Genomic DNA, 24,500 nt, shown 5'->3' with positions numbered 1-24,500 from the left:
TAAACACTACAGCATGCAGAGGAGAAGTCATAACAGAACCATCTAAATACTACAACATGCAGTCATAACAGAACCATCTAAATACTACAACATGCAGTCATAACAGAACCATCTAAATTCTAAACACTACAGCATGCAGTCATAACAGAACCATCTAAACACTACTCTGTTCACCTCTAGTCGATTCTTTATTCAGCCACGGACCACCATTTGAGGCCATTTAGCCTCTCAGACCCATTTGAGCCACTGACCACAATTGTGAGCATTAGAGTATAATTATTATGAATAGAGAAGGCACCCAGAGGAAACCCTGAGGCTGAAATGGACATAGTGGCCGAATGAAGGTATTGCAGCCTGGCCCCAAACACATGAACGCGCTGGTCCGTTGACTATATCATTGTGCACGTTCACGACGGCAGCACACTAGCTAGCTAGCTAACAAACTAGCGTGCATCCCAGAATGCTCTGTTCCTACTCTGTTGTGTTCATATATTATCTTTCTACTACTTTACAAAACCATGATCCAGTAGCCGTATGGTTAGAATCGATGCTATGTGAACACCCGGGCCCGGGTTCGACTCCCAGTCGATGACCGAGTATCTTTTCTTCTTAACAAACACAACTGTTTGTTTGCATCAAGTGGAGGTCCATAATTCATTCAGTATCTGAGCCGGCCACGGGACCACCATTTTTAGGCTCAAATACTGAATTGAATAATGGACCTCGACGAGAAAAGCTAAAACAATTGTGTTTAGTTTGGTAAGAATGAAGCTAACTTCTCAGTCCTCGACGGGGAATCGAACCCGGGCCTTGTTGTCTGCTAGGCGCCGACAGTAACCTTTCGGCCACTGGAACACGGTTTTACAAAGCGGCACGAACATAATATATAAACATCACAACAAAGTTAACATCATATAAAGTGATCACAGATGTTTGAACAACAACAACGTTTAAGTATTAAATAACATTTAACGTACCTTGCTGCGGACACGACGACGAGGCGGCGGACATGGTGACGTGGCAGAATCAAAACAACACTGAAGCAAACCCCCCTCCACGCGTCTCTTCCGTATTTGAGGAGGGGGGGCGTCACTTCTTTCCGGGTGTGACGTGAGGTGAGGCCACGCCCGCGAGTCTTTTGCCGCGATTTTCTTTGTAGGCCTAGTCATATTGTAGTCCTCCTTACGTTACATCCGGGTCCCGTCCGCTTCTATTATGATTCTGAACGCGTGAATCTTTTTATTTTTTTACAATAGCGTTATTTTTCAGAAAGGAAGCCATTGAGGGTTAAAGTGTGTCTTAATGCTTCCAACTCGACTATAATTATTATTAATGTAACTGTAAAGAAAAGAAAATGTATGACGTGGAGCTTTCTTGAATAAGACCCGGAAGCGGGTTACGTCACGGCTTGAATAGTCAATACAGACAACAGTCCCTTTTCTGGCAGCGTCCTTGGTGGTCTAGCGGTCTAAATACCCGACTTTCAATACAACCTTATGTAACTTCACGGGTTCAAACCCCGCTGATGTTTTTTTTATCATTTTTGAGGATTTGAAAAAAAATCAAAATTTCAAAAAACATGGGTTATAGCCCATCGTTTTTCGAATTTTTGATTTTATTTTTAACCTCGTTTTTCATCATTTTTGAACATGGGCTATAACCCCTACCATACGGCATACTATAGCACGCTGTTTTTCATCATTTTTGAGGATTTTAAAAAAATTAAAAAAACATGGGTTGTAGCCCATCGTTTTTTGAAATTTTGGAAAAAAAAATTAACCTCGTTTTTCATCATTTTTGAACATGGGCTATAGCTCCTACCGTACGGCATACTATAGCACGCCGTTTTTTTATCATTTTTGAGGATTTGAAAAAAAAATCTAAATTTCAAAAAACATGGGTTATAGCCCATCGTTTTTTTAATTTTTTTATTTTTTTTAACCTTGTTTTTCATCATTTTTGAACATGGGCTATAGCCCCTACCGTACGGCATACTATAGCACGCCGTTTTTCATCATTTTTGAGGATTTGAAAAAAATTCAAAAATTCAAAAAACATGGGTTATAGCCCATCGTTTTTTGAATTTTTGAATTTATTTTTAACCTTGTTTTTCATCATTTTTGAACATGGGCAATAGCCCCTACCGTACGGCATACTATAGCACGCCGTTTTTCATCATTTTTGAGGATTTGAAAAAAATTCAACATTTCAAAAACATGGGTTATAGCCCATCGTTTTTTGAATTTTAGATTTTTTTTTTAACCTCGTTTTTCATCATTTTTGAGGATTTGAAAACATTTCAAAATTAAAAAAAACATGGGTTATAGCCCATCGTTTTTTGAATTTTTGAAACAAAAAATTTACCTCGTTTTTCATCATTTTTGAACATGGGCTATAGCCCCTACCATACGGCATACTATAGCACGCCGTTTTTCATCATTTTTGAGGATTTGAAAACATTTCAAAATTTAAAAAAACATGGGTTATAGCCCATCGTTTTTTGAAATTTTGAAAAAAAGAATTAACCTCGTTTTTCATCATTTTTGAACATGGGCAATAGCCCCTACCGTACGGCATACTATAGCACGCCGTTTTTCATCATTTTTGAGGATTTGAAAAAAATTCAACATTTCAAAAACATGGGTTATAGCCCATCGTTTTTTGAATTTTAGATTTTTTTTTTAACCTCGTTTTTCATCATTTTTGAGGATTTGAAAACATTTCAAAATTAAAAAAAACATGGGTTATAGCCCATCGTTTTTTGAATTTTTGAAACAAAAAATTTACCTCGTTTTTCATCATTTTTGAACATTGGCTATAGCCCCTACCATACGGCATACTATAGCACGCCGTTTTTCATCATTTTTGAGGATTTGAAAACATTTCAAAATTAAAAAAAAACATGGGTTATAGCCCATCGTTTTTTGAAATTTTGAAAAAAAGAATTAACCTCGTTTTTCATCATTTTTGAACATGGGCTATAGCCCCTACCGTATGGCGTGCTATAGTATGCCGTACGGTATGGGCTATTAGACAAGCGTCTAAAAATGGGATTAAAACATCAAAAAATAGACCTCTAAAACACGTCTAAAAATAGACGTGTTTTAGACGTCTATTTTTAGACGTTTTCTAAGTCAAAAAAGTCCAAAAAGTCCAAAAACGATGGGCTATAACCCATCGTTGTTTTTTTTTTTTTTTTTTTTCTTTTTAAATCCTCAAAAATGATGAATAACGGCGTGCTATAGTATCCCGTACAGTATGGGCTATTAGACGAGCGTCTAAAAATGGGATAAAAACGTCTAATGTTTTAGACGTCTATTTTTTGACGTTTTTTATCCCATTTTTAACCATGGGCCATAGCCCATACCGTACGGCATACTATAGCACGCCATTTTTCATCATTTTTGAGGATTTGAAAAAAATCTAAAAAATCTAAAAAGATGGGCTATAACCCATCGTTTTTTTCCCTCAAAAATGATGAAAAACGGCGTGCTATAGTATGCCGTACGGTATGGGCTATTAGACGAGCGTCTAAAAATGGGATTAAAACATCTGAAAATAGTCGTTTTAGACGTCTATTTTTAGACGTTTTTTATCCCATTTTTGACCATGGGCTATAGCCCATACCGTACGGCATACTATAGCACGCCGCTTTTCATCATTTTTGAGGATTTGAAAAAAATCAAAAAACGATGGGCTATAACCCATCGTTTTTTTTTTCTTCATTTTTTTCAAATCCTCAAAAATGATGAAAAACAGCGTGCTATAGTATGCCGTACGGTATGGGCTATTAGACAAGCGTCTAAAAATGGGATAAAAACGTCAAAAAATAGTCGTTTTAGACGGCTATTTTTAGACGTTTTTTATCCCATTTTTGATACCGTACGGCATACTATAGCACGCCGCTTTTCATCATTTTTGAGGATTTGAAAAAAATCAAAAAAATCAAAAAAGATGGGCTATAACCCATCGTTTTTTTTTTTTATTTCATTTTTTTCAAATCCTCAAAAATGATGAATAACGGCGTGCTATAGTATGCCGTACAGTATGGGCTATTAGACGAGCGTCTAAAAATGGGATAAAAACGTCTAAAAATAGACGTCTAAAACACGTCTAAAAATAGACGTGTTTTAGACGTCTATTTATGTACGTATATTACCGTACGGCATACTATAGCACGCCGTTTTTCATCATTTTTGAGGATAAAAAATAAAATAAAATAAAATAAAAAACGATGGGCTATAACCCATCGTTTTTGTTAAAAAAAAAAAAAATCAAATCCTCAAAAATGATGAAAAACAGCGTGCTATAGTATGCCGTACGGTATGGGCTATTAGACAAGCGTCGAAAAATGGGATAAAAACGTCAAAAAATAGTCGTCTAATAGCCCATACCGTACGGCATACTATAGCACGCTGTTTTTCATCATTTTTGAGGATTTGATTTTTTTTTTTTTTTAACAAAAACGATGGGTTATAGCTCATCGTTTTTTATTTTATTTTATTTTTTATCCTCAAAAATGATGAAAAACGGCGTGCTATAGTATGCCGTACGGTATGGGCTATAGCCCATGGTTGAAAATGGGATAGAAAACGTCAAAAAATAGACGTCTAAAACACGTCTATTTTTAGACGTGTTATAGACGTCTATTTTTAGACGTTTTTATCCCATTTTTGACCATGGGCTATAGCCCATACCGTACGGCATACTATAGCACGCCGCTTTTCATCATTTTTGAGGATTTGAAAAAAATCAAAAAAATCAAAAAAGATGGGCTATAACCCATCGTTTTTTTTTTCTTTTCATTTTTTTCAAATCCTCAAAAATGATGAATAACGGCGTGCTATAGTATGCCGTACAGTATGGGCTATTAGACGAGCGTCTAAAAATGGGATAAAAACGTCTAAAAATAGACGTCTAAAACACGTCTAAAAATAGACGTGTTTTAGACGTCTATTTTTTGACGTTTTTTATCCCATTTTCAACCATGGGTTATAGCCCATACCGTACGGCATACTATAGCACGCCGTTTTTCATCATTTTTGAGGATAAAAAATAAAATAAAAATAAAAACGATGGGCTATAACCCATCGTTTTTGTTAAAAAAATAATAATAATCAAATCCTCAAAAATGATGAAAAACAGCGTGCTATAGTATGCCGTACGGTATGGGCTATTAGACAAGCGTCGAAAAATGGGATAAAAACGTCAAAAAATAGTCGTTTTAGACGGCTATTTTTAGACGTTTTTTATCCCATTTTTGATACCGTACGGCATACTATAGCACGCCGCTTTTCATCATTTTTGAGGATTTGAAAAAAATCAAAAAAGATGGGCTATAACCCATCGTTTTTTTTTTCATTTCATTTTTTTCAAATCCTCAAAAATGATGAATAACGGCGTGCTATAGTATGCCGTACAGTATGGGCTATTAGACGAGCGTCTAAAAATGGGATAAAAACGTCTAAAAATAGACGTCTAAAACACGTCTAAAAATAGACGTGTTTTAGACGTCTATTTTTTGACGTTTTTTATCCCATTTTCAACCATGGGCTATAGCCCATACCGTACGGCATACTATAGCACGCCGTTTTTCATCATTTTTGAGGATAAAAAATAAAATAAAATAAAATAAAAAGCGATGGGCTATAACCCATCGTTTTTGTTAAAAAAAAAAAAAAAAAAATCCTCAAAAATGATGAAAAACAGCGTGCTATAGTATGCCGTACGGTATGGGCTATTAGACAAGCGTCGAAAAATGGGATAAAAACGTCAAAAAATAGTCGTTTTAGACGTCTATTTTTAGACGTTTTTTATCCCATTTTTGACCATGGGCTATAGCCCATACCGTACGGCATACTATAGCACGCCGCTTTTCATCATTTTTGAGGATTTGAAAAAAATCAAAAAAATCAAAAAAGATGGGCTATAACCCATCGTTTTTTTTTTCTTTTAATTTTTTTCAAATCCTCAAAAATTATGAAAAACGGCGTGCTATAGTATGCCGTACGGTATGGGCTATTAGACGAGCGTCTAAAAATGGGATTGAAACGTCTAAAAATAGACGTGTTTTAGACGTCTATTTTTAGACGTTTTTTATACCATTTTTGACTATGGGCTATAGCCCATACCGTACGGCATACTATAGCACGCCGTTTTTCATCATTTTTGAGGATTTGAAAAAAATCAAAAAACGATGGGCTATAACCCATCGTTTTTTTTTTTCTTCATTTTTTTCAAATCCTCAAAAATGATGAAAAACAGCGTGCTATAGTATGCCGTACGGTATGGGCTATTAGACAAGCGTCTAAAAATGGGATAAAAACGTCAAAAAATAGTCGTTTTAGACGTCTATTTTTAGACGTTTTTTATCCCATTTTTGATACCGTACGGCATACTATAGCACGCCGATTTTCATCATTTTTGAGGATTTGAAAAAAAAAAAAAAAAAAAAAAAAGATGGGCTATAACCCATCGTTTTTTTTCCCCTTCATTTTTTTCAAATCCTCAAAAATGATGAAAAACGGCGTGCTATAGTATGCCGTATGGTATGGGCTATTAGACAAGCGTCTAAAAATGGGATAAAAACGTCAAAAAATAGTCGTTTTAGACGTCTATTTTTAGACGTTTTTTATCCCATTTTTGATACCGTACGGCATACTATAGCACGCCGCTTTTCATCATTTTTGAGGATTTGAAAAAAATCAAAAAAATCAAAAAAGATGGGCTATAACCCATCGTTTTTTTTTCTCTTCATTTTTTTCAAATCCTCAAAAATGATGAAAAACGGCGTGCTATAGTATGCCGTACGGTATGGGCTATTAGACAAGCGTCTAAAAATGGGATAAAAACGTCAAAAAATAGTCGTTTTAGACGTCTATTTTTAGACGTTTTTTATCCCATTTTTGACCATGGGCTATAGCCCATACTGTACGGCATACTATAGCACGCCGCTTTTCATCATTTTTAAGGATTTGAAAAAAAAAAAAAAAAAAAAAAAAAAAAAAAAAAGATGGGCTATAACCCATCGTTTTTTTTTCTTTTCTTTTTTTTCAAATCCTCAAAAATGATGAAAAACAGCGTGCTATCGTATGCCGTACGGTATGGGCTATTAGACAAGCGTCTAAAAATGGGATAAAAACGTCAAAAAATAGTCGTTTTAGACGTCTATTTTTAGACGTTTTTTATCCCATTTTTGATACCGTACGGCATACTATAGCACGCCGCTTTTCATCATTTTTGAGGATTTGAAAAAAATCAAAAAAATCAAAAAAGATGGGCTATAACCCATCGTTTTTTTTTCTTCATTTTTTTCAAATCCTCAAAAATGATGAAAAACAGCGTGCTATAGTATGCCGTACGGTATGGGCTATTAGACAAGCGTCGAAAAATGGGATAAAAACGTCAAAAAATAGTCGTTTTAGACGTCTATTTTTAGACGTTTTTTATCCCATTTTTGACCATGGGCTATAGCCCATACCGTACGGCATACTATAGCACGCCGCTTTTCATCATTTTTGAGGATTTGAAAAAAATCAAAAAAATCAAAAAAGATGGGCTATAACCCATCGTTTTTTTTTTCTTTTAATTTTTTTCAAATCCTCAAAAATTATGAAAAACGGCGTGCTATAGTATGCCGTACGGTATGGGCTATTAGACGAGCGTCTAAAAATGGGATTGAAACGTCTAAAAATAGACGTGTTTTAGACGTCTATTTTTAGACGTTTTTTATACCATTTTTGACTATGGGCTATAGCCCATACCGTACGGCATACTATAGCACGCCGTTTTTCATCATTTTTGAGGATTTGAAAAAAATCAAAAAACGATGGGCTATAACCCATCGTTTTTTTTTTCTTCATTTTTTTCAAATCCTCAAAAATGATGAAAAACAGCGTGCTATAGTATGCCGTACGGTATGGGCTATTAGACAAGCGTCTAAAAATGGGATAAAAACGTCAAAAAATAGTCGTTTTAGACGTCTATTTTTAGACGTTTTTTATCCCATTTTTGATACCGTACGGCATACTATAGCACGCCGATTTTCATCATTTTTGAGGATTTGAAAAAAATAAAAAAAATAAAAAAAGATGGGCTATAACCCATCGTTTTTTTTCCCCTTCATTTTTTTCAAATCCTCAAAAATGATGAAAAACGGCGTGCTATAGTATGCCGTATGGTATGGGCTATTAGACAAGCGTCTAAAAATGGGATAAAAACGTCAAAAAATAGTCGTTTTAGACGTCTATTTTTAGACGTTTTTTATCCCATTTTTGATACCGTACGGCATACTATAGCACGCCGCTTTTCATCATTTTTGAGGATTTGAAAAAAATTAAAAAAATCAAAAAAGATGGGCTATAACCCATCGTTTTTTTTTCTCTTCATTTTTTTCAAATCCTCAAAAATGATGAAAAACGGCGTGCTATAGTATGCCGTACGGTATGGGCTATTAGACAAGCGTCTAAAAATGGGATAAAAACGTCAAAAAATAGTCGTTTTAGACGTCTATTTTTAGACGTTTTTTATCCCATTTTTGACCATGGGCTATAGCCCATACTGTACGGCATACTATAGCACGCCGCTTTTCATCATTTTTGAGGATTTGAAAAAAATAAAAAAAATAAAAAAAAACAAAAAAGATGGGCTATAACCCATCGTTTTTTTTTTCTTTTCTTTTTTTTCAAATCCTCAAAAATGATGAAAAACAGCGTGCTATCGTATGCCGTACGGTATGGGCTATTAGACAAGCGTCTAAAAATGGGATAAAAACGTCAAAAAATAGTCGTTTTAGACGTCTATTTTTAGACGTTTTTTATCCCATTTTTGATACCGTACGGCATACTATAGCACGCCGCTTTTCATCATTTTTGAGGATTTGAAAAAAATCAAAAAAATCAAAAAAGATGGGCTATAACCCATCGTTTTTTTTTCTTCATTTTTTTCAAATCCTCAAAAATGATGAAAAACAGCGTGCTATAGTATGCCGTACGGTATGGGCTATTAGACAAGCGTCGAAAAATGGGATAAAAACGTCAAAAAATAGTCGTTTTAGACGTCTATTTTTAGACGTTTTTTATCCCATTTTTGACCATGGGCTATAGCCCATACCGTACGGCATACTATAGCACGCCGCTTTTCATCATTTTTGAGGATTTGAAAAAAATCAAAAAAATCAAAAAAGATGGGCTATAACCCATCGTTTTTTTTTTCTTTTAATTTTTTTCAAATCCTCAAAAATTATGAAAAACGGCGTGCTATAGTATGCCGTACGGTATGGGCTATTAGACGAGCGTCTAAAAATGGGATTGAAACGTCTAAAAATAGACGTGTTTTAGACGTCTATTTTTAGACGTTTTTTATACCATTTTTGACTATGGGCTATAGCCCATACCGTACGGCATACTATAGCACGCCGTTTTTCATCATTTTTGAGGATTTGAAAAAAATCAAAAAACGATGGGCTATAACCCATCGTTTTTTTTTTTCTTCATTTTTTTCAAATCCTCAAAAATGATGAAAAACAGCGTGCTATAGTATGCCGTACGGTATGGGCTATTAGACAAGCGTCTAAAAATGGGATAAAAACGTCAAAAAATAGTCGTTTTAGACGTCTATTTTTAGACGTTTTTTATCCCATTTTTGATACCGTACGGCATACTATAGCACGCCGATTTTCATCATTTTTGAGGATTTGAAAAAAAAAAAAAAAAAAAAAAAAGATGGGCTATAACCCATCGTTTTTTTTCCCCTTCATTTTTTTCAAATCCTCAAAAATGATGAAAAACGGCGTGCTATAGTATGCCGTATGGTATGGGCTATTAGACAAGCGTCTAAAAATGGGATAAAAACGTCAAAAAATAGTCGTTTTAGACGTCTATTTTTAGACGTTTTTTATCCCATTTTTGATACCGTACGGCATACTATAGCACGCCGCTTTTCATCATTTTTGAGGATTTGAAAAAAATCAAAAAAATCAAAAAAGATGGGCTATAACCCATCGTTTTTTTTTCTCTTCATTTTTTTCAAATCCTCAAAAATGATGAAAAACGGCGTGCTATAGTATGCCGTACGGTATGGGCTATTAGACAAGCGTCTAAAAATGGGATAAAAACGTCAAAAAATAGTCGTTTTAGACGTCTATTTTTAGACGTTTTTTATCCCATTTTTGACCATGGGCTATAGCCCATACTGTACGGCATACTATAGCACGCCGCTTTTCATCATTTTTAAGGATTTGAAAAAAAAAAAAAAAAAAAAAAAAAAAAAAAAAAGATGGGCTATAACCCATCGTTTTTTTTTCTTTTCTTTTTTTTCAAATCCTCAAAAATGATGAAAAACAGCGTGCTATCGTATGCCGTACGGTATGGGCTATTAGACAAGCGTCTAAAAATGGGATAAAAACGTCAAAAAATAGTCGTTTTAGACGTCTATTTTTAGACGTTTTTTATCCCATTTTTGATACCGTACGGCATACTATAGCACGCCGCTTTTCATCATTTTTGAGGATTTGAAAAAAATCAAAAAAATCAAAAAAGATGGGCTATAACCCATCGTTTTTTTTTCTTCATTTTTTTCAAATCCTCAAAAATGATGAAAAACAGCGTGCTATAGTATGCCGTACGGTATGGGCTATTAGACAAGCGTCGAAAAATGGGATAAAAACGTCAAAAAATAGTCGTTTTAGACGTCTATTTTTAGACGTTTTTTATCCCATTTTTGACCATGGGCTATAGCCCATACCGTACGGCATACTATAGCACGCCGCTTTTCATCATTTTTGAGGATTTGAAAAAAATCAAAAAAATCAAAAAAGATGGGCTATAACCCATCGTTTTTTTTTTCTTTTAATTTTTTTCAAATCCTCAAAAATTATGAAAAACGGCGTGCTATAGTATGCCGTACGGTATGGGCTATTAGACGAGCGTCTAAAAATGGGATTGAAACGTCTAAAAATAGACGTGTTTTAGACGTCTATTTTTAGACGTTTTTTATACCATTTTTGACTATGGGCTATAGCCCATACCGTACGGCATACTATAGCACGCCGTTTTTCATCATTTTTGAGGATTTGAAAAAAATCAAAAAACGATGGGCTATAACCCATCGTTTTTTTTTTCTTCATTTTTTTCAAATCCTCAAAAATGATGAAAAACAGCGTGCTATAGTATGCCGTACGGTATGGGCTATTAGACAAGCGTCTAAAAATGGGATAAAAACGTCAAAAAATAGTCGTTTTAGACGTCTATTTTTAGACGTTTTTTATCCCATTTTTGATACCGTACGGCATACTATAGCACGCCGATTTTCATCATTTTTGAGGATTTGAAAAAAATAAAAAAAATAAAAAAAGATGGGCTATAACCCATCGTTTTTTTTCCCCTTCATTTTTTTCAAATCCTCAAAAATGATGAAAAACGGCGTGCTATAGTATGCCGTATGGTATGGGCTATTAGACAAGCGTCTAAAAATGGGATAAAAACGTCAAAAAATAGTCGTTTTAGACGTCTATTTTTAGACGTTTTTTATCCCATTTTTGATACCGTACGGCATACTATAGCACGCCGCTTTTCATCATTTTTGAGGATTTGAAAAAAATTAAAAAAATCAAAAAAGATGGGCTATAACCCATCGTTTTTTTTTCTCTTCATTTTTTTCAAATCCTCAAAAATGATGAAAAACGGCGTGCTATAGTATGCCGTACGGTATGGGCTATTAGACAAGCGTCTAAAAATGGGATAAAAACGTCAAAAAATAGTCGTTTTAGACGTCTATTTTTAGACGTTTTTTATCCCATTTTTGACCATGGGCTATAGCCCATACTGTACGGCATACTATAGCACGCCGCTTTTCATCATTTTTGAGGATTTGAAAAAAATAAAAAAAATAAAAAAAAACAAAAAAGATGGGCTATAACCCATCGTTTTTTTTTTCTTTTCTTTTTTTTCAAATCCTCAAAAATGATGAAAAACAGCGTGCTATCGTATGCCGTACGGTATGGGCTATTAGACAAGCGTCTAAAAATGGGATAAAAACGTCAAAAAATAGTCGTTTTAGACGTCTATTTTTAGACGTTTTTTATCCCATTTTTGATACCGTACGGCATACTATAGCACGCCGCTTTTCATCATTTTTGAGGATTTGAAAAAAATCAAAAAAATCAAAAAAGATGGGCTATAACCCATCGTTTTTTTTTTCTTCATTTTTTTCAAATCCTCAAAAATGATGAAAAACAGCGTGCTATAGTATGCCGTACGGTATGGGCTATTAGACAAGCGTCGAAAAATGGGATAAAAACGTCAAAAAATAGTCGTTTTAGACGTCTATTTTTAGACGTTTTTTATCCCATTTTTGACCATGGGCTATAGCCCATACCGTACGGCATACTATAGCACGCCGCTTTTCATCATTTTTGAGGATTTGAAAAAAATCAAAAAAATCAAAAAAGATGGGCTATAACCCATCGTTTTTTTTTCTTTTAATTTTTTTCAAATCCTCAAAAATTATGAAAAACGGCGTGCTATAGTATGCCGTACGGTATGGGCTATTAGACGAGCGTCTAAAAATGGGATTGAAACGTCTAAAAATAGACGTGTTTTAGACGTCTATTTTTAGACGTTTTTTATACCATTTTTGACTATGGGCTATAGCCCATACCGTACGGCATACTATAGCACGCCGTTTTTCATCATTTTTGAGGATTTGAAAAAAATAAAAAAAATAAAAAAAAACAAAAAAGATGGGCTATAACCCATCGTTTTTTTTTTCTTTTCTTTTTTTTCAAATCCTCAAAAATGATGAAAAACAGCGTGCTATCGTATGCCGTACGGTATGGGCTATTAGACAAGCGTCTAAAAATGGGATAAAAACGTCAAAAAATAGTCGTTTTAGACGTCTATTTTTAGACGTTTTTTATCCCATTTTTGATACCGTACGGCATACTATAGCACGCCGCTTTTCATCATTTTTGAGGATTTGAAAAAAATCAAAAAAATCAAAAAAGATGGGCTATAACCCATCGTTTTTTTTTCTTCATTTTTTTCAAATCCTCAAAAATGATGAAAAACAGCGTGCTATAGTATGCCGTACGGTATGGGCTATTAGACAAGCGTCTAAAAATGGGATAAAAACGTCAAAAAATTGTCGTTTTAGACGTCTATTTTTAGACGTTTTTTATCCCATTTTTGATACCGTACGGCATACTATAGCACGCCGCTTTTCATCATTATTGAGGATTTGAAAAAAATCAAAAAAATCAAAAAAGATGGGCTATAACCCATCGTTTTTTTTTTCTTTTCATTTTTTTCAAATCCTCAAAAATGATGAAAAACGGCGTGCTATAGTATGCCGTACGGTATGGCCTATTAGACGAGCGTCTAAAAATGGGATAAAAACGTCAAAAAATAGACGTTTTAGACGTCTATTTTTAGACGTTTTTTATCCCATTTTTGACCATGGGCTATAGCCCATACTGTACGGCATACTATAGCACGCCGCTTTTCATCATTTTTGAGGATTTGAAAAAAATAAAAAAAATAAAAAAAATAAAAAAAGATGGGCTATAACCCATCGTTTTTTTTTTCTTTTCTTTTTTTTCAAATCCTCAAAAATGATGAAAAACAGCGTGCTATCGTATGCCGTACGGTATGGGCTATTAGACAAGCGTCTAAAAATGGGATAAAAACGTCAAAAAATAGTCGTTTTAGACGTCTATTTTTAGACGTTTTTTATCCCATTTTTGATACCGTACGGCATACTATAGCACGCCGCTTTTCATCATTTTTGAGGATTTGAAAAAAATCAAAAAAATCAAAAAAGATGGGCTATAACCCATCGTTTTTTTTTTCTTCATTTTTTTCAAATCCTCAAAAATGATGAAAAACAGCGTGCTATAGTATGCCGTACGGTATGGGCTATTAGACAAGCGTCTAAAAATGGGATAAAAACGTCAAAAAATAGTCGTTTTAGACGTCTATTTTTAGACGTTTTTTATCCCATTTTTGATACCGTACAGCATACTATAGCACGCCGCTTTTCATCATTATTGAGGATTTGAAAAAAATCAAAAAAGATGGGTTATAACCCATCGTTTTTTTTTTCTTTTCATTTTTTTCAAATCCTCAAAAATGATGAAAAACGGCGTGCTATAGTATGCCGTACGGTATGGCCTATTAGACGAGCGTCTAAAAATGGGATAAAAACGTCAAAAAATAGACGTTTTAGACGTCTATTTTTAGACGTTTTTTATCCCATTTTTGACCATGGGCTATAGCCCATACCGTACGGCATACTATAGCACGCCGTTTTTCATCATTTTTGAGGATAAAAAATAAAATAAAATAAAAAACGATGGGCTATAACCCATCGTTTTTTTTTTCTTTTCATTTTTTTCAAATCCTCAAAAATTATGAAAAACGGCGTGCTATAGTATGCCGTACGGTATGGGCTATTAGACGAGCGTCTAAAAATGGGATTAAAACGTCTAAAAATAGACGTGTTTTAGACGTCTATTTTTAGACGTTTTTTATCCCATTTTTAACCATGGGCTATAGCCCATACCGTACGGCATACTATAGCACGCCGTTTTTCATAATTTTTGAGGATTTGAAAAAAATCAAAAAAATCAAAAAACGATAGGCTATAACCCATGTTTTTTTTTTCTTTTTTCTTTTTTTTCAAATCCTCAAAAATGATGAAAAACGGCGTGCTATAGTATGCCGTACGGTATGGGCGATTAGACGAGCATCTAAAAATGGGATAAAAACGTCAAAAAATAGAAGTCTAAAACACGTCTAAAAATAGACGTGTTTTAGACGTCTATTTTTAGACGTTTTTTATCCCATTTTTGACCATGGTCTATAGACCATACCGTACGGCATACTATAGCACGCCGTTTTTCATCATTTTTGAGGATTTGAAAAAAATAAAAAAAGATGGGCTATAACCCATCGTTTTTTTTTTCTTCATTTTTTTCAAATCCTCAAAAATGATGAAAAACTGCGTGCTATAGTATGCCGTACGGTATGGGCTATTAGATGAGCGTCTAAAAATGGGATTAAAACGTCTAAAAATAGACGTCTAAAACACGTCTAAAAATAGACGTGTTTTAGACGTCTAATTTTTAGACGTTTTTTATCCCATTTTTGACCATGGGCTGTAGCCCATACCGTACGGGATACTATAGCAAGCCGTTTTTCATCATTTTTGAGGTTTTGAAAAAAATCAAAAAAGATGGGCTATAACCCATCGTATTTTTTTTCTTTTTCTTTTTTTCAAATCCTCAAAAATGATGAAAAACGGCGTGCTATAGTATGCCGTACGGTATGGGCTATTAGACGAGCATCTAAAAATGGGATAAAAACGTCAAAAAATAGAAGTCTAAAACACGTCTAAAAATAGACGTGTTTTAGACGTCTATTTTTTGACGTTTTTTATCCCATTTTTGACCATGGTCTATAGACCATACCGTACGGCATACTATAGCACGCCGTTTTTCATCATTTTTGAGGATTTGAAAAAAATCAAAAAAGATGGGCTATAACCCATCGTTTTTTTTTTCTTCATTTTTTTCAAAACCTCAAAAATGATGAAAAACGGCGTGCTATAGTATGCCGTACGGTATGGGCTATTAGATGAGCGTCTAAAAATGGGATTAAAACGTCTAAAAATAGACGTCTAAAACACGTCTAAAAATAGACGTGTTTTAGACGTCTAATTTTTAGACGTTTTTTATCCCATTTTTGACCATGGGCTGTAGCCCATACCGTACGGGATACTATAGCAAGCCGTTTTTCATCATATTTGAGGATTTGAAAAAAATCAAAAAAGATGGGCTATAACCCATCGTTTTTTTTTTCCATTTTTTTCAAATCCTCAAAAATGATGAAAAACGGCGTGCTATAGTATGCCGTACGGTATGGGCTATTAGACGAGCATCTAAAAATGGGATAAAAACGTCTAAAAATAGACGTCTAAAACACGTCTATTTTTGACGTGTTTTAGACGTCTATTTTTAGTCGTTTTTTATCCCATTTTTAGACACTCGTCTAATAGCCCATATCGTACGGCATACTGTAGCACGCCGTTTTTCATCATTTTTGAGGATTTGAAAAAAACGGATAAAAAAAAAACCAGTGCCAATTATCTAATGTAATCCTGGGCGCTACACTTCCTCTGCCAACCTGGGGGGCAGCGGACTGACCTCATGCCTCCTTCTATGCATGAGGAGTCCAAGCTGCTTCTTTTCACCTGACAGGGGGGAATTTCCCCAGCTGGACGTAGCGCGTGGAAGGGACACGTTATTCCGACCAGTTCCTTTCCCCTCCATCAGGCGCCCCGGCTGGCCAGGTAGTTTTAGAGACCAGGAACCAGCACCATCCTATGGATATTATCTGATTTATCCACTGGGACACGCCTACACTAGGTGTTGGTGATTTGAACCAACACCGCCTACTAGGAGTATGTCCTGTTTGAACCGGCACACTTCTACTAGGTATACTATGGATATCATCTGATTTACCCGTTGGGCCACTGAGGCACACAAACATGGTGAATTTCTGGTCTGCTTTAAAGTTGTCCTTCTGGAAATCAGTGTGCAAAGCAAAGTGTCACAGTAAAGACTGGGGTAGGATTGCAGCCTGGACCTTTATTTTTAGTTTGAACTTGAGTGGGGTTTGAACCCACCATCTCCCGATCATGTGGCAGCGTTCTAACACACTGAGCCACTGGGTCCAGACAATTCACACTGCTTTTTTGTTTGTTTTCTTTCTTTTTTACCAGTTTTGAAAGTAAAAACTTGAGTGGGGTTTGAACCCACCATCTCCCGATCATGTGGCAGCATTCCTTTCCACTTCCTTTCCCCTTCATCAGGGCGAGGTAACTTTAGAGACCAGGATTACTGCATGTTTTTTGTGAGGGTACCTACCCTAGGGGACACAGGGAGAACATGCAAAGTCCACACAGAAAGGCCCTTTCGCCAACCCCGCCTTGTGTATGGGCACTGATGACACGGAGGAACACACCCCCAGCACCGACAGATAGATTGGCTATTTGAACTATTAAAAAATGTTTTTCAAAATAGTAAAAGAAAAAAAAGGCAAAGAGGTTTAATGGGTAAGGGCCCCTAGTATACAGTAGATAATGGGTAAGGGCCCCTAGCTAGTATACAGTAGAAGCCTGGTGGACAAATAAATATATATAGTGTTTAAAGTATAATTTAACTTGGATTAGATTAGTTTAGAATCAAATGGTGGGGAGGGGTGCATAATGATTTGTGTTTACAAGGAAAGGACACCTCTACTATCACTAGAATTGCATCTGAGGTGTTGGAAATTGAATGGACTTTGACTCAAATGGGAAGAGTTTTCTTATCAATAAATATCACCTTTATGATCTATCAGAGCCAATGAGCTTGAACATCAGCAGTCTTAGGACCTTGTGATGTATACGCTCTTCTCAAGTTTATGGTATGTTTACCAGTAAGTCATAAATTCAACGGCTTTATGTCAGTGGTAGTGTCCTGTAGGCAGTGGCATATTCCTATACAGTAGGAAAGGATTAGTACTATTTACCCATCAGTGAAATGTTTCTAAGTTGCTTTTCAACACAATATATGGTAAGAGTAACACACATTGACACATCGACATGGTATACAGGCTGAAGAGATTAGAAGAAGAGACATTTTAAGATATCAGTCAGTGACAGTTAATAGAACAACAGTGACGCAATGAATTGAGAAAGTACGCAATCATGTCACCCCTGGGACGCAATACTGTACTCAATACTGTACTGAATCCACTGAATCCACTTATTTACTTTATATTCTGTGTATGTATATACTTTGCACTGTCCATCCATCCGTCCATCTTCAACCGCTTATCCGTAGTCGGGTCGCGGGGGCAACAGCTCCACCAGAGTGTTCCAGACTTCCCTCTCCAGAGCAATATTAGTGTCTTCCTCCTGGGGGATTCCGAGACGTTCCAAGGCCAGTGAGTCGATGTGTTTCCTCCAATTGCGTATTTACATCACTGGAACAAGTGGCAATACCCCAAAAATGTGTTCTTTCTTGAAGGTTTTGGACAAACAATTGAATACAGTCTTCTTATCTTTTGAATCAACGGACACCTATATGCCAACTAGACTGAGCTTGGACTGAGCTTGGTGCAATGGCTTCCATTTAATTCAATGAATATGCTAAATATATGAATTCATGGGAATAATGAAGACAAGCTCAAACTAAGATAACCTTGGTTTATACATGTACATAATATGTGAGACACAACTATTAAGCTCCAGAATCCAGGCAGAGGAAGTCTATACCAGTAAGCTTTGCGATATCTTAATTCCAGCTGTTTAGAGAGAGCACATAATTATGGGCCTAATCACACTCCAAAGATAGTATCAAAATGAGTTGCTCGCATGGCTGTGTGTGTACGCCGAGCATGGCATGAGAACATTAGTGTGTCAGTATTTATTGTTTCTTCTGTGAGAAAGTCAACAAGTTCAGGCAGCACATTTCCATTGCATGAAAATGACCAGAACAGTTGTTTATCTTTTTCTCTTTTCTTTCTCCACATAGAAATAACCATCATAAGCATTTAGGTAGCTTACTAAGCTGTCATTGGACTGCATGCATTTGCAGAATGTGGTATGTCTATCAAACTTTATTGCCTGGAGGACATAAAGTAGGCCTACAGTAATATAGAAAGCAAGATATAGTATACCAGTCAACTTGCAAACACAAATGCATATAGTCATAGACATGATTAGATCGCGTAGCCTACTGATGAATTGAAAATGGAGGACCCTGATGTAAACAAATCTTAGTGCTTTTTCTGGTTTACCCTCGTAGCAGATTTTGTATTGACCTGTACTTTTGTTTAACTGTACCCATTCTACAAACTGTATCTAAAAAAATCAATCAATGCTACTAGACTAGATGTTTTATCAGCAGCAGGTGAGCTCATGCATGCATGCAGGCAGTGAGTGAGGCAAGGACAACAAGGTAGGCTACTGATGCTGCATAGGCCTACTTATTTTCGTCACCGGGCAAAACAAGTTGCATAACTGAGGTAAGTTACAAACAATAACAGAGGGATTCTTTTTGTTTCGTTTTAAAAGAGTAACGTTTCTTGTATTGACGTCAGACGTTTCAAACTACTGGCACGAGTCGACAAAACGCGTGATTGCAGTGCATTTTCATTGCGTTTGAACGAAGAGGGGAGAGGGGAGGTCTGTGTTTGTGGGCTTGCCCCTGGTTGCCACTGTGTTGACAGTAGTAAAACTCTCTCTCTCTCTCTCTCTCTCTCTCTCTCTCTCTCTCTCTCTCTCTCTCTCTCGCGCACGCACGCGCGCGCGCGCACGCACACACACACACACACACACACACACACACACACACACAGCAGAGAGAGCAGCGTGAGCGTCTATGACGGGAACGTCCACTGAAAACTGACAAGTGGTCTCAGTTCGCTGTCAGACTCGCAACCAACCCATGGTGTATCGATCGACGCAGTTTGTTCACATAGATTTGGATGGGGGACTGAAGAGGAACAAGAACTACTGGAGGACTTTTATACAAGATCTTATAAGTTTTAAAATACCAGCGTGCCGTAAACCGACGGTTCCTTTCGAGCTTTATTTTTGGAGGGGGTATAAATAATGGCCACGAAGGGGATGGAAAGTATGAATTTAGCGGAGGACCAGGTCAAAGCGCTGGAGCACAATTACAAGAAAGTCAGCAAGCATCCGGACGGGACGACGCTGATGTTGATCGCCGCGGAGTGCGGGCTGACGGAGGAGGAGACCGAAGTGAGTGTTGTGTTTTAAGATGGATCATTGTTCTGCACATTTACAAAATTCCTAGAAAGCTGCACTTGCGCAAAATTCGGAATAAACGTAGCCTACTTTTTCAGAGTAGATCGAGTTGAATGATATATCTTTCAATAAATAGGCTGCGGCAGAGAATAAAGCAACTAAATAAATATATAGCGTGGAAAAAAAGAAGTTGCAATCCCTGGCCTCAGAGACAATGTAATTAATTAACTGTTTGAACATTGAAATGTTTGATTATGCTACAGCATCAGATGATTTGATCTGCAGTAGCTTACAGTATAGGATAGTTCTAGAATCTAGATTGATTCGCCCCGCTGAGCAAAGACTGTGCAACATTATTCTAGAACGAGCTGGTCATTTGAACAGAGCAGGCTGTTGTAATGTTGCCTATTATGTTTAGCCTATGACCGCGGCCAGAGTGCTGATTTGGTCCATGAACTTTTGACAGCCCGTCCCGAGTGAGTCGCTTTTATGTTGTGACTTGTTTGTGACATCATTTCACGTTTCGTCACGATCACAATTTAATTCAATATAAGACGTATATGCAGAGGATATGCAGAGGACCAGGTCAAAGATTTTAACGAAACCACGACAACTCGGCCGGGAGGGGCAGCAGAATGCAGAGATGACATTCAGTGATATGGCTTGAGGCATGCTTATTTCACTCTGTGTACATTGACAGCCTGCCTATAACTGGTTCTTCTGGAAGTTCTGGTCACTGCATTGGGATAATTTGGTTGGAAAAATCAAGTCAAGCACTCTGTAATAATGTGTTATATTGGACAATTGGACATTGGAAAACAACATATACATTTCCAACCGTGTTTATGCAGTCCAGATGTAGGATGAATAAATGAAAGGGGCCATCTACAATGGCTACCACTGTAGCCTGCACAGTTTATATACTGCTGGGCATTACTCCAGTTCTAACCATTGCATACAGAGCTAATTCAGGATGAATGAATTCACAAGTGTCTTTAAAAATGGAAATGTTGCATGCAGTACGAATTATTTAGGACAGGATTAATGATGGAGGGAGTGTTGTGCAATGAGTCAATGACTGTATGCAGCACTAATGCAGTTCAGATTTAGGATAAATGCATGAATGTCTTGCAAAAGAGCAAAGACTCAAATATTCAATTTGATCAGTAGACAAAGTCTGGAATCACTTCACTGACAGCGAATGGAGGACATTTGAATATGCCTAATCTGAGTGTGCAGAAATGCATATAAAATACAGTAGGCCTATTATTATCTGCAATGAAGCGCTATGCTGTCTCTCTTTATAACCTCATACCACATGTTCAGCCACATACCACCGCTTTTTTAAAATCTTTTGCGAAACAGTTCACAACTATGAAACGAGCATTTCAACATTAATTGGATCAATTCAAATCTGATTAACCTTTACAATTGTATAATATCAATATTATTTTTTAATTCATTTAATAGGTCTATATAGTTTTTTATGTGCAGGGGGGGGGGGGGTCTGTTTCAGGGTGGATCTTCACTTACTACTGTAACATATACACACTATAACCACTGCCCACCCAGTCTCAAGATACATACAGAGTACCACTGCCCCCACTTACACTTCCAACACACCCTTAGTATGCAATACATTCAGTGGAAAACATCTCTGTAAAAACCTATCAAATCTGCCAAGCAAAGAGCCAGATGTGAAGTTTCATAGTACGCCGATAAGCAAAGCAGCCCAAATGGTTTGGGCTGAAGCATTCCACTGATAATGATAGTTGCTCCATAAAGAATTGCTGTTCCTCCTGTTCCATGCAATAGAGTTCTGGTGCCTTTCGAGTCTTTGAAAACAAATTTAAAGTGTGCAATTTCGGCTGATGTCATTTCATTTAAACAGTTTAGTTTCATAGGCACATTTGGTGAGAACCTTTTCTGCCCTGCGGCCCTGGCCTAGAGCAACATAGCCTACTTTGCATAATTTGTCTGCAAATGCACACTCCCTAAAATGATCAGATCCACAATTTGTTTGTTTCTAAATGTTCTGATGAATTGAAAATGGTGGACCCTGTTGTAAACAAGTGTAATGCTTTATCAGTGTGTTGTCCATAGTAACAGTCTATTGAGTTGTGCTTTCATGTGAAATGTACCCATTCTGCAAACTGTTAATAAATATTTCAATCAATCATGACAGCTGTTTTACCATGATGCATGACATGCACTCACTTCTAAAGCATAAACTCTTTGGTTATATTGAGATCAGTGTTTGTATGGGCCAGTGCCCCCTACAGGTCCCTTACCGTCCAATTAAAATGTATTATTAGTACAGTATTGTTTTGCTTATATCATTTAGAAAATATGTAATCAATTTACAAATACTGACATTCCTGTGACAGGGCTGTTATGGGGACTGACTGATCCCTGTGACATGATAGTGACATCATCAGTATCATGGCCAGTATCAGTATCATATCAGTGAATTTAATTGATTTAACTGAAACACAATTTCAAACAATATGTAGTGCTTCATCTAAATATGTATCTCTCAGCGAAGGGGTCCTTAATTGGCCAGAAAAAAAACCCTGCTCTAGATTTAGATGTACATCCAGCCCCCCTCCCTCCCCGGTGTTGGCAAGTGAATGTTTCCATTATGTGTGTACAAAGGTGGAAAAAGCCGGGCAAACTTGACTGGGCAGCTCTATCCAGCAAGGGTGATGTAGACCCATTGGCCCATTGTCAAAAGACCTTACTTCATTCCCAGCTGACATTTTATTTGCTTTTTTTGTGTCTTGTTCCATGTTTGGATTTGCAAACAAAGCTCTTATTTGAGAATAAATACCTGCCTAAGGGTCCACACCCTATACTGCCACTCCCATTAGTAACATTTATAAGTTGTTTTAGCCTCTGTGTGGCATGTTTGGGCATCTTTATGCCATGTCATTAATAAGGGTCATTAATAACCTACTGTAAATCAACGGAAGTGGATGAATCAAGCACAGTTGTGCCATTCATTGGAATTTGTTTGTGTAATTCTTTTTTTCCCTTCAGGGAAAAGACATTCATACAATACATGCAAGACTGAAGGGATGAGAAGCATACATTTGTCATAATCTGTGAAAGACAAAATTCAATAATGCAACATTTTAAAAGGTGCACATTTAAGTAAACTGATGAAATCCTACTTTTACAGATTGGTTAATCTTCATTTTAGAGATATTGAATTAATATTAAATTTTATTTTATTAATTTCTTTTAGCTCTTTTTCAAACTCAAAACCACCTAAATAGAACCACTTAAAGTGCAAATAGCGGAGTTCACTTCAGAACACTTTCAGTGCAGTCTGCATATTTCACAGACTGCAGTGCAGACATAGCACAGCTTCCAAATTAGAATCTCATGTGTTGTCAGTGCAATCAAAATCATTGGGATCAATTGTGTATTGCCTAAACTGTGAGCCAATACATAGTGACTGGGAGCCAGTGGTTTAACTCATTGGCTGGATGTCCTCAACACTACCGACCCTCATCACTTGAACCCACACACCACTCCCTTTCCCTCAGTGTTATCAAGATGATGTCACCAGTGTTTTGTAGATTCCCTGACAACCTGGGCTCACAAAAAAACAATGGCTCGTGTGTCACAGATGAGTGTCGAACAATTCAGCACACAGCACTCATCTGGTCAATGGTTCACTGTTGGACTTATTGGCTGACTGATCAGAATGTCGTGTGGTGCTATTCCATGCACTGGCCCAGTGGGAATAGGGTTAGTTGATGTCAGAATGCTCCACAAAATTGGAGGGAAATAATGTGCTTTTTCTCCCCCTCTGTTTCCCTCATGCAGCTTGGCTCTAGGGTTGTCATAGTTCAATTATATGAGTGCTGCCAACAATACATTTGGGAAACCCAGCCCAGTGTTTTGTTCCAAATGAATCCTGACAATACATGAACCCCACCTGTATAATTTCTCAGGAATATTCATATCACCATCACATTCACAATCTTTGTCAGCCATACCGATTACCTCATCCAGATCATGTTTCAGGCTCTGAGGCAGTTTGTGGCAAAAGTAACACTGTTTGAGAAACAAACACCTCGTCACTAAACAATGGGCTAGCTGCAATGCCAACAGACCCACCACCACCTGTTTGTGACACCTCCCATGGGGCTCTCCTTCAATTGTTTTCTCTTTCATTTGCTTACAGAAATGGTTCAAGCTACGTAACGCACTGTGGCGGCAGGCGGAGGGGCTCCCTGCCGAACTGCGGTCGGTGACGGACTGAGTTGGAAGAAGTCCTTTGACCGTGATCCACATTACCTCCCTTTTAATCCCCCTGAAGACTCCTTTACTGACCAACTTCCTGGAAGAATGGACTCCCTTCCTTTTCCCTCTCCGCTATTCTCTCTTTTGTATCTATGAAGCTATTTTACCTTACGGAATGTGAACTGTTAGTTTTTGCGTGTTTGTTGCCAATATATCTGCCATGTTTACAGAAATAAAACATAATAAGTTAAGTGATCAAAGTGTGTTTGAAGCTGCACTCCGTGCTGGGAGTGTGATTTAGGGTCCAAATTCATGGAAGCTGTCTTTAACAATGGTGGGAAGGGTTAGATGCCGTTTAGATGGGGAGGGGTGTGTGTGTGTGACTGTGTGTGTGTTTGCGCGTGTGCGTGTGTACATCGAGGTGGCTTTGT

The 24,500-nt window shown here is 36.8% G+C and overlaps 1 protein-coding gene across 1 annotated transcript; it reads left to right on the top strand.

Moving 5' to 3' along the window:
• Window positions 1-19,381: 19,381 nt before the first annotated feature.
• hopx (HOP homeobox) lies at window positions 19,382-24,329 on the top strand. Its single transcript, XM_083785595.1, has 2 exons — window positions 19,382-19,809; window positions 24,011-24,329. Exons 1-2 carry the CDS (start codon window positions 19,660-19,662, stop codon window positions 24,086-24,088), a joined length of 228 nt encoding a protein of 75 aa, XP_083641721.1. The 5' UTR covers window positions 19,382-19,659; the 3' UTR covers window positions 24,089-24,329.
• The last annotated feature ends 171 nt before the right edge of the window (window positions 24,330-24,500 follow it).

This window comes from Protomyctophum parallelum (assembly GCF_964188405.1).
Source record: "Protomyctophum parallelum genome assembly, chromosome: 16".
Taxonomy (NCBI): Eukaryota; Metazoa; Chordata; class Actinopteri; order Myctophiformes; family Myctophidae; genus Protomyctophum; species Protomyctophum parallelum.
This window is presented reverse-complemented; position numbering and strand designations above follow the sequence as displayed.